Source organism: Dermacentor albipictus, chromosome 1, assembly GCF_038994185.2.
Source record: "Dermacentor albipictus isolate Rhodes 1998 colony chromosome 1, USDA_Dalb.pri_finalv2, whole genome shotgun sequence".
Classification (NCBI taxonomy): domain Eukaryota; kingdom Metazoa; phylum Arthropoda; class Arachnida; order Ixodida; family Ixodidae; genus Dermacentor; species Dermacentor albipictus.
The window spans coordinates 215,538,129-215,550,170 of record NC_091821.1 but is presented as its reverse complement, the minus strand read 5'-3'; the positions used below and the strand labels follow the sequence as shown (position 1 = coordinate 215,550,170).

The 12,042-nt window shown below is 41.8% G+C and overlaps 1 protein-coding gene across 1 annotated transcript in view; it reads left to right on the top strand.

Annotated features, from left to right (window-relative positions):
• The window catches only part of LOC139054195 (uncharacterized), a 140,836-nt gene that overhangs the window by 1,957 nt on the left and 126,837 nt on the right, over positions 1-12,042 (top strand). Inside the window, exons 3-4 of the mRNA XM_070530873.1 lie at positions 7,455-7,604; positions 11,887-11,970. Of these exons, the coding sequence (XP_070386974.1) occupies positions 7,455-7,604; positions 11,887-11,970 (234 nt within the window). The remainder of the gene's footprint in view (positions 1-7,454; positions 7,605-11,886; positions 11,971-12,042) is intronic.

The following is a 12,042-nucleotide window of genomic DNA, read 5'->3' as shown; positions in this document are numbered from 1 at the left end:
GCAAGCACACATCATGCATTGGTATCAGGATCAGCCTAACCAGGCTTTTGATTGCACTGCCTTCAGGATCAGCTCACTTTGTTTTGCATTGATGCCAACAAACTGGCAGTGTGTTGATACTGGCATCAACATTTTTACCATGATGAATTTTCCATGTGCCGTCTTCCAGACATTGTGGAATTCAGTGCCAGTGGAAAATAGATAATTCATTTTTTATATTACTTGGTTCCCTGCACCCAACCAGCTAGTATTATACACTTGCGTGACCATAATATGGAATCTATGAAACATTTCTTCAAGTAGTACTCTGAATTTCTTTGTTTGACAATTTGTCATAAGATATATACAGGGACGTGCATATTTTGTTTAAAATGTCAGAAAATAATTTTTTTGCTTACTGCTGCACTGTTCTTACTAAAATTTCGTAGAAAGATTGCACCTTGGAGCCTACGTCATTCAGTGTGACACTTGGCACAATTAATTTCCTGGTTGAAAAGAATAATGGAAAGTTGGCTTCATTTAGGGGGATGCACGCTACTGCTGCAATGGTGCTAGCATAAACTTGTGTCACTGCCTCCTGGCAGCTGCAGAAAGCCGTTCAGGGAGGGTTGCCACGTGTTGTTCACTCCTCTCCCATCATTCCTTGCCATCATCATCCCTCATCACCTTCTTCTCCAGGGTGGTCTTGCAAAGTTTCTCTTTCTTAAAAACATTGAGTCATTGACCGTTGCACAATATATATATATATATATATATATATATATATATATATATATATATATATATATATATATATATATGCGCCCTGACACAAGCACACAATATTTTGTCTGCTGCTTACATCAATTCAGCTAGTCAGTAAAACATCGACAGTTATGGAGGGGGAAAGTATAATTAATGAATGTGGCAGTTTGTGAAACAGTAAGAATGAAGCACAAAATTTCTTTGGGCAGAAACTTAGGAAAGGGAAACACGACTGCAAACAAGTAGAAAAATACAGTATGGAGACAGCGTAGTGTTCAGAATCTTTTATACATATGCTCTTATAATATACACTTACGCCTTCTGCAAAAATGAGATGGAAATGGCAGACAAACATTTAAAACGAGAGCATATTTTCTACATACTTAGTTAGTAAACGGCAGTGTTTCCAGAGTTTATATAAGGTGTAATGGGGGTTCGAACATCTCTCAAGGTGATTGTTGGCCATGCCATTGTAGTTTGTCAAAATAACAGTTGGCTTTCGTCGTTGAGGTGTCTCATCAAGGGCCGGCTGATCCACGCCGTCATCAGCCTGTCTCTAAATGTTGAGAGTGCCTTGCTGACTAAGAGTCGGAGGTCAGGAGGAGAAACAAAAAGCATACATTAGTATACATATTCAGGAGCACACTAGGTGCAAGTTCAAGATGTCATTTACAGCATTGGCCTTCGTGAGGTCCTTAAACCAAATAATTCAGTGACATGATGTAATGCGAATAATATGTTCTGAAGTCGTCATAGGATCCTGCCTACTCTGGTTCACCTTTTTCATCCCGTCCTTCAACGGAGAAAAAACAACAGCTTGAAAAAGCAGTGCAGCACTGCGCCTGCACAGACAATGGAAAAGGGCAGTGTGGAGACAACGCGCATCGTCTTAGGGATGCAAATGGGAGAAGCAACACAGCAGCAGTTGCAGCAAGTTCTTCAAAAAGGGCAGGCTCCTCTCTTAAACAGTCGGGTAACTTCTGCACACAATGAAAGGTATGGTAGCTGGCAGGTTTTTTTTTCTGGAATCGTCTGAATTGCTGGCTTTGTCTTGCATTTGAGTTACCTGCAGATTTCTGGATGCATTTAGATTAATGGTTCCTTGAAAGCGCATCCTTTTGGCAGAGCTTCCAAGAAGCAATCGTGAAAGCCATGAGAATAGCCTTGGTGCTGCAATTCTATGCTCGGTTTCACCAACTACGTAACCTGAGCTTGGTGAATGTGATCTCTTGCAGTAGTTTCTTGAAAATGACGGCAGCACAATCATTCCAGCTGTAATGCTAATCTTAATGATAGTTTTGTAATTGACTCTCATAAACCTTCATATTGTGATGCAGTCTCAAACAGATAAAAAGAGAAGCAGGATTTGTAAACAGTCTATTTGCAGAGATGGCCAAGATGGCTGAACATGCACAACGACCTGGTGATCGCCGTCATCTTTGTTAGTTCAAGAAGCTGGCTGGTAACATCTGACCTCCCCGGCGGGTGGAGCGCCGTCTTGGTGCACACTAATTATGCAATGAGGAGGCAGTGGAAAAGTACAGTTACAACTGGGAATACGTGTGCGACATCACGAGATGACAGGGTAGATGGAGAAGAACTGTCCTGTGGCGTGATCTCATATTTAACGTCACTAAGTTGCCGTAACACCTTGTAAGATCTGGTGTAACGTGGCAAAAGCTTTTCTCCAAAAGATACTCCAAGATGGGCAGCAGTTGGGGCATCTTGGAGTTATTTGAGAACAGTAGCTATGACAGTAGCACGAAGTTGCTTGGGGAGAACAAGCAGAAGCTCCAAGCCATCGGGAGAGGTACTACGATGGTAAAGAATATCGTTGTGAAGCTCAAACAGACGGATTGATGGGTCAGGCTGAGGAGAACAGTGGCAGCAAATTATAGATAATAGCGCGTTGTCGCTTTTCTGTTTAGCACGGATGTTGGCCAGGTCTGAAACAGCCATGACGAAATCACTGGTATTATGCTTGGCGGTGTCGGTAGGATCGACAGGGCAGCGTGATAAACAGTCAGCACCTTGGTGCATTCGGCCAGACTTGTAGAGAACTTCAGAGGTGTACTCTTGGAGCCATAATGCCCAGCGACCAAGCCTTTCTGTAGGATCCTTCAGTGACAAGAGCCAGCAAAGGGTGTCTTGGTCCATGACAACAGAAAATGTGTGGCCATATAAGTATGTACGGAATTTCGCCACAGCTCAGACTAAAGCAAGGCACTCACGCTCAATTATAGAAATATTCTGTTCTGACAATAAGAGAAGGCAGCTGGCGTGGGCAACGACACATTTCTGGTCATTCTGGCGTTGGGCGAGGATTGTACTTATACTGTAGTTACTAGCGTCGGTGCGAACTCCTGTAGGGGCCGACGGGTCAAAATGCACGAAAATGGGTGTTGATGCAAGTAAATTGACCAGGGTGGTGAATGCGGTAGCTTGTTCATGACCTCAAGAAAAAGAGACATTCTTCTTGAGTCGGTCAGCAAGCGGCTGGACAAGGTCGGCAAAATTTCCGACAAAGTGGCAGAAGTAAGAGCATAAGCCAACAAAGCTCTGCACATCTCTGACTGAGCGAGGAATAGGAAAGTCTTGGACGGCACGCACCTTGTCAGGGTCAGGTTATACACCACTAACATTAGCAAGGTGACCGAGAATGGTGATGTGAGGTCGAGTGAAACAACACTTAGAGGAGTTAAGTTGCAGGCCAGCGTGGTAAAATGCATTGAGAATGGCCGACAGGCAGGTCATGTGGTTCTCAAAAGTAGGCAAAAAGACAATCACATCATCTAGGTAGCGAAGACAAGTAGGCCACTCGAAGGTTGCGAGAGCATTGCATAATCCAAAAGCATAATCTCGAACTGGTAAAGTTCATCTGGTGTGACTAATGCAGTCTTCTCGCAGTCCATGGCATCAAGGGTTATCTGCTAGTATCCGGAGTGCAGGTCGATGGAGGAAAAGTACATGACTTTGTGGAGGCAGTCCAAGGCATCGTCAATTAAGGGCAGTGGGTATGCGTCCTTTTGCGTTATGTTGTCCAGGTGTCAGTAGTCAACACAAAAGTGCTAGCTGCTGTCTTTTTTTTTTTACTAGCACCACAGGGTACGCCCACGGGCTGGAAGAAGGTTCAATAACGCCTTTTTGTGAGCATTTTGTCAACTTCGCCTTGAATCACACGGCATTCTGCAGGGGAGACATGATAGGGATGATAGCGGACAGAGCTCGCGTTCCCTGCGTCGATTCAATGCTGGGCAACAGACGTTTGGCTCAGAGAACAAGCGTTGAAATTGAAAATGTCGTGAGACGACTCCAGGAAGCAGCTAAGGTTGGTAGCTTGAGAACAAGAAAGGTCATCAGGGATCATTCTGACAAAGGCATTGCACAACAAACTGGTTGTGGTGCAAATGAAGGATCACCTGGAGAGTCTGGCGGGATGCAACGCGCAAAATTCACGGTTTTCGACAGCAGTGATGACGGCGAGTGGCATGCCTGCTGGAATTAGTTGAGAGGTGCTGGAGTTTCAAATGGGAATGGCGATGTGATTGCCACTTTTACCCACTGGGTAAACTTAAGTTCACTTTGAGCGAGTGAACTTAGCCGCTAATGCCATTCGCAGGCTGCCACACGGGAATGCTTAGTGACACTTACTGCAGCGTGCACTCGTCGATGAGTGTGTTCAGCTAACATACTTCATGGCAGCTAAGTCTGTAGCCGCGTTAGCAATGAGTAAAAAATAAGCCAAATAATATTAAAAGCAGAGTCAGGAGTAACTTTTAATAACATCTTCTTTTTAAGTGCTAAGGTTACAAGGTAGTAAAATGTGCCATACTGCAAAAAGAAAACAAAAACAGCAAAAGAACTACTCTCACTCTTGAGCTGTTTACGGCCACACCAGGTAATGGTGACGCAGTTGTTTGACAGAATGTGTTGTTTGGACTGGTACTGGTCAAGTCACTGTCGCTGCCATCGCTTGTTTGTAAATGCTGTTTCTAACCGTAAGAAACTGTTTTTGCGCATACATTTTTAAGTTAACAAATATACGCTTTGCCTTCTGAATCCCGCTTGCTAGTCCCACGATTTTGAAAGAACACTTTTGTTTATCGTGTAGCAGCACGCCGTCAAAATGACACTCAGCATGCTGAAGTGCACTTGCTCAAAGTGCACTTTAGTTTGCCCGTGTGAAAGGGCTATTGCAGTCACGAGGGTGTTAGGCACGGCCATGTTTTTGGTGAGCAGAACATCTGTTAACAGGGAGAGACATAATTGTCATCAGCCACAGGTGCGCTGGAGATCATGGAGACATACATGGCAGCTTGGAGTGGCATGCACGCATAGTTGAGAAAGCCAAGACGGGATAAAGGCATGGTTGTAGCATCGGCTATCTGAGGTAATTTGAGGTGCAGGAGGGCAGTGACACAGTCAGTTAGGGCTGAATAAGTTGTTAGAAAGTCCATACGAAGTGTAATATCAGAAGGGCATTGCTCAAGAACAACAAAGAAAACAGTAGTAAGGTGACTGGCGGTGGTGACGCGGGCAGTGCGCATTCCAAGAACGGTGGGGGTTCCTCCATTGGCCACTCTTACAGTGCGGAATAGAGCAGGTGTGACCACCTTCTTTAGGCGGCAGTGAAGACTGAAGTTCATGACAGAAATATGAGCCCTGATTTTGACAGAATTGAGGTCTGCTGCACAGAAGTAGATTCCAGCTGGTCTGCCATGGTGGTTGCACCGCAGCACCGACTGCTGTGGAGCTCCGTCATCTGGCGAGAATACCCCACACCTCTACCAATGTGTGATGGGATGTCGTACAGATGAAAAAAGAAGCAGGATTCGTAAACAGGCTACTTACAGAGATGGCTAAGATGGCTGAACATGCGCAACATCCCGATGATCGTCGTCTTCGTTAGTTCAAGGATTTGGCTCATAACAATATTATGCAGTGATAGGTTGACATGTTCCAGGACATAATACGAAAGTTTATAAATAACAAGTCATGCTCATACACCTCCCATGTTTACACGGTAGTAATTGATCCTGAATGACAACGGCATAAAAGGTTTGCACAATGTTCAATGTGCACATACCTTGCCAGTCATTAAATTTGAAAAATGTGCAGCTTCTAGGTAGCACTTTGTTTGTGCATTGTTCATATTCCTGATAATGGTTGATTATGAGGACTATGAGTCTGCAAGTATTGGTCTTTTAAAGGAAAGCTGAAGAGGGTTAATACTTGGAATACTTACAGTGGTTTGGAAGGCTGCCATGGTATAATTCAACTCCTGAAGTTATTTTTGATTTTGCACATCGCGACGCTGCAATCGCCATTAAAGCTTTTGGGGAAGCTCTGCATGCCGAGCATAGCAGCAAAAGACTGGGGGGCGAGGATGATGCCAACACAGGGATCACGTGAGTGCTCTATCAAATTGTGCATCTCACCGATACCGAGGATGACGTCACGGTCATCTTTGCCAGCAAAAGCTGTTAACTGACCCATGCCATCTCCCACAGACACTGCTGCTCGTTTTTCCTAAGTGGAAGTGATTCGTGGTGACTTGTGGGCCTGTTAAACTGATTTTCATATTCAGGGGGTGAAAAAAAAACTATATTTAATTCATTGAAACCTCAAATATTTTAAAAAGGCTTCAGCTTCCCTTTAAAGTGAATCTCAAATGCCTTTATTTGCTAGCCATGAGGGACTGGGTGTCTTCGTGAATTTCGCAATAGTCGTATCATAAGCACATGTTTATTACAGCGAAGCTGTATATGGCTAGGGCATTTTTGTCATCTGTGAACAACCCGCGAACTGGCTTGTTGGCGCCCCTCGTGCAACAGCGCGAACCCACTCCTGCCATTGCTCACACATTCTTCCTCTTTGTCTCCTTCCACAGCTGACTCCGTTGCCACTCATTGCTTAAGGGGGTATGAGCCATTCATTGGCGAGAAGAAACTATTGTCATCATCATCATCAACTATCATCATAAGCAATGGCTCTAGCATTGTCTTCTTCCACAGCTAGCTCCATTGCCACTCATAATTCAAGCGTAGAATTTCATTTCTCTTCTGTTGTAATGGGAAGGCCACATTAAGAATGTATTTACGGTGGTATGAACAATTGGTTAACGGGGTATGAGCCATTCATTGGCCTAATGTGATGGACGCATTTAATAACAGTATGGTATCATCATGATGACCACCGATCAGGACAATAAATATGTTCGTATCTTTGTTCAAAATTCTATGTCACCTCTGTGTCGTGTGCTAAACAGCTTCGCCGCCCATCAACCTTTAGAGGGTGGAATGGCTCATGAGGTTTTATTAGAGATGAAGCAGGGGAGCGAAATAGATTACTACTCCTGTCTGTGTTTTGTTTTTTTACAGTAAATGTGTCTTTTAGTAATCACCAACTAGGCCAAAAACAGTTCTTCGGGGTATCTTGCATTCTAAGGTACACAATAAAAAGTTTTATCGGAAATACTGATACATGTCTTGCCAAATGTATCATGATGCAGATACAACATACGTAAAGAGTATCTTGAGATAGTATCTAAAGTACATATGTTTTTGATGCAGTCCAGCCTTGCCACTGAGCCAACATGGTGGCTGTCTGTCTAGCTAGATTGATTGCTATTGCATCTTGTTCTACTATCTACTTATGTTGCCCAATGTAATGTAATAAATTGAAACCTAATGTGGGCGTTTTTTTTTCAGGAATCCTTTAAAAGCATGCAAGTCATCATTGAAGTTTTGCTGGACCAAAACGAGCAACTTGTGACCTGTCTTGCCGAGCTTGAAAATGAAGCAGAAAAAAGAACTCTGCAAATGCAGAGACGCCTCCACTCAACTGCAGACGTAACACGGGTAATGTAATAGTCATAATTTATTGTTTATATAGGGTGCTTTCTTTATCGTCAATGGAATCTAGAAAAATTACCTTTGGCATGTAGCACAATTCTATTTCTTGAGGTAGATTACTCTCAGAGGTGGACATTATTTGCACAAGAAACCAAAATTAATATTTGTACAATTAACAGTGTTTTGCTAAATAACTTTTATACTAATACTTTATGACATATATTGCAATTTATGAATTGGAGCAGGTGACTTCAAAAGTCATGTACACTGTGAATGTATTCTGCGGGTGACACTTGTTTCGAGATACACGACAAAATTAATTGCTGTTCCAGTAATTATTGAGGTTCGATGTTATTTTTCTACAGAAGTAAGTTAAATAGTAGTGTATTTCTACCACAAGTTTGACAGTGTTTATCTTGAAACTGGTGCTAGTTCCAAATTCCTTCCCAGGCCACGGTGGCCGCATTTCGATGAGGGCGAAATGCGAAAACACCCGTGTACTTTATGACATATATTGCAATTTATGAATTGGAGCAGGTGACTTCAAAAGTCATGTACACTGTGAATGTATTCTGCGGGTGACACTAGTTTCGAGATACACGACAAAATTAATTGCTGTTCCAGTAATTATTGAGGTTCGATGTTATTTTTCTACAGAAGTAAGTTAAATAGTAGTGTATTTCTACCACAAGTTTGACAGTGTTTATCTTGAAACTGGTGCTAGTTCCAAATTCCTTCCCAGGCCACGGTGGCCGCATTTCGATGAGGGCGAAATGCGAAAACACCCGTGTACTTAGATTTAGGTGCACGGTAAAGAACCCCAGGTGGTCGAAATTTCCGGAGTCCTCCACTGCGGCGTGCCTCATAATCAGAAAGTGGCTTGGCACGTAAAACCCCATAATCTAATCTAATCTAATCAAATTCATTCCAAGTGGATGTGCCTTGTGGAATCACTGGCTTCAATTCGTATATTGCCATACATATATAGGCTAAAGTAATTCGTTAAAAAGTTTATTAGTGCATTTTTAATTGGTAAATTATGCATTTTGGTTGCTAGTCCAACTAATGTCTGCCTCTTTGAGTAATCCAGCTCAATGAGTTGTTTTTGCGATTTTTAAAAATTTTGTTAACATGAAAAAAAAAGGAACCCTTGGTATCTGTTGAGCAATTCACACTGATGACATACTGATAGCATGCTACTTCTAGTGGCTGTTGCTATCAGTAGTTGCAAGTGTAACCGTCTAGAGGTGACTCAGTCTATAAAATTATTTAAGTACTAGTATAATGATTTATACTAGTATAATGATTTATGTAGCAATTTGCACACAGCAGGTAATTTGTGTGAATTTTTGGTACAGTAGTCATGGCTGGTCTTTGTGAATAATGGCTCTTATAAATCTAAACTCATTACTGCTAACAAAGCTAGCGATGAAATTCTTAGAAGAAATATTCAGTGGTAATCTTTATATGTACTCATGCTGCATGTAGCACACATAACCAAGTTACTCTCATTTTAGTGACCATGTACAAGCCCTTAACAAATTAGATGAATATTTTTCTTACTTCCTACAAGTAGTGCTTATGCTTTCTGAACATTGCTTGTGAATAATTAATAAGCCTGCATATGAAGTATGCCACACACTGTGGTAGTGTAAGTCTGTCAAGCTGTACCATCATTGCCACCATACAGCCCGTGCACGCATGCTAAATATGATCAAGTAGCTGCTCTTAGTGCATGTTTTAACCTTGTTCAGAATGTCTCTCCATCATAACTCCAGGTTGATCACAACACAGCATCAACCAATTTTTTTTATTATTATCTACTTTATGTAGCATCAGTATGCAACAGGTCTTCACTGTGGCTTTAATATATTTGCAGTGTTCCTTGAACAATTTTATAATTAACAGCTATTGTTGTGAATATCAGTTATTTCTGTTTTTATTTCATTTCAGCTTAAAGTATTCTGTAAACTGGCATTTATCTAATGTACTTTTCGAAAGTGCAAGGAGGATTAGTTGGTCTATTTTCATCTTTGATGAGAAAAGAAGTGCAACAAAAGAACAGCAGATGATGAATAGCACACAGGACAGGTGCTTAAGTCAAACTAGTTTTTTATTGGAGTTGTGAGATAAACAAGAACATGAGCAAGTGCAGCACTGCGAGACTGAACTATGTGACATCAGCATTAAAATGTGAGAACAGACAAGAAAATTGGAAGGCAAAAACTTATAAATCCAAAAAAGAACTCTTGGTCATGCGACATGAACGATTCTTAACTTGCCACACATCCTGCCTCATTGTTGTTTTTCCCCCGATGAAGACAAGTCTACTTGTCGAACTCATTGGCTCCAGAAACATCCTTTGATTACTGCTGATCACTTCGTCTCCATCTTCCTATGATCTTCTGTCTTGTTTGGTTCCGTAAGCTCACATGTCAGCTGATGCTTGCGCTTGAAGACAATGTCAGTTTCTTTCTAGATTGGATGACAATGGCATGCCATGGGCAAAGTCTGATGGACCCTTTTAACAAAGTTTGGTTTCCTCTAAGGCATCTAAGGCATGTTGACACATTTCCATCTCTTATCCACATTACTGTTGTTTATGTGGTCCCACTTTTCCATGGTAAAAAGCTTTGACACACATCTCAGAGAGCACTAAGACGCCATAAAAATTATGAGCACTATTGCACCTTGCTGTGCACGGTAGTGTATGCCACTGCTATCCTAGCTTTATCCCTTTCTGTGCCAAGGATGAGTCTGACTCGTCGGTTGTTTTCTCCAATACAGATATACCAGCGGCAGGTCTTATTCACCCAGGGACTTTCATTTGTCTTCTGAGTGCCGCAGATGAGCGGCAGTCGTTTGATCATTCTGGTGTGAATGCTGCACTACTAGATGGTGCCAGCATCCCAGAAACCTGATATTTAGAGTGCAGCTCTTAGGCGCCCATTCCTGGGTTGAGCGTCATCATCCTTCGGCTTAACCGTGCGAACGCGCTCATACCACTGCTCACGTCTTTGTCGTCATCTTCTTCCACAGCTGGCTCAGTTGCGGCTCATCATGCCAGCATTCCCATACTGCCCCTCCGTCTATGAAGGGGCCGAAGGCACTGGCCCACTGTCAGTTAGTGCGGAGATTTCAGTCTCAAATTCTTTGCCTCAATATATCGCGAAATGAAAACACGTATCCAGTTGTGCTCAAATTTTGCATATGGAGTATTGCAATTGTCAGACAATTTTTTTTGTTGGGTACTATTGGTGGAAACGCAGCAAAAGTCTGGCTTATGGGTTTTAAAAATGGCAGTGCAGGGTTAGATGGCTGCATCGACACGGGCCACCTTTTTCATTTGCAGAATCTTGGTTTTCTTGGCCGTTCTCTTCTTTTTTTTACCTCGAGTAATCAATTAGACTAAACACAATTAGATTTGTGTTTGAAGCTTCAACTAACTGCCGATGGTTGTGGAGAAAAGTTCGAGCCTCTAGAGGCCCCTCTCGCGTGGACATAGCTAGATGGAAACACTTTGCTGCTGGTGCTTCTGCAATTTTATTTTCTTTCAGTGCCAGGAATGTCATGTCACATGGAGAACAACAAAACCACAGTTGATTTCTGTTCCAAAAAATGTCATATCGGCTTTATATAGGCTGTTTCTGTGGCAATGCCTACCTGCAGCTGAAAAATATGAAAAAAGATTGACTGTAGTGAGCACCAGAAAATAACAAATTAACTATATTGCAATAATGAAAGTTTTTCACAATGAACAAGTCATAATAAAAAAATCCGGAATTTTTGTTGGTTTGCTGTATAAAAGGTTGGCATGGAAAGAGTTAAAGAATCTGACATCGTCTTCAAGCATGAGCATTAAATCATACATGATCTTGTGGAATCATATCACATAAGAAAGAGAGGGATGCATGTGTGATTAAAGCATCAGTCATATTTCATGGCTGAGCATTATTGTTAAGTGCACATCAATTCCTTCCTTCCGAGTTTTGCTTTTTGTTCTTATTTTCAAAGGCTGTGTCAGAGTTCATTATTTCTGCACTATGCTTGCTCATGTTTGTTTATAAATGTAGCAATTTTATAAGAAAATTATTTGTTTGAAATGCCTAACTTATGTGTTTTCTATCATGTGCTCTTTTGTTGCTTTTCTATTCTGGTCAGAGATGTACTTCTTTAATTGCTAGATGTCATTACTTTAGCATGCAACCGTTTTATCTGGAAAAAAAATCATTGTGATTTTACTTCAGGCCGTCAGTATGTGTTCACTAATACTTTACACCTTTTCTAGGAAACCGTATACAGAATGAGTGAGTGGGGCGAGGAAATCCAGAGCATCATCTCCAAGAGGCACCTTGCTGAAAAGACACTAGCAGTTTGTACTTTTTTCTTGCATTTATCCCATTTTTTTTATTTCTCTCATTTTTTATGCAGTATGGATAAAACA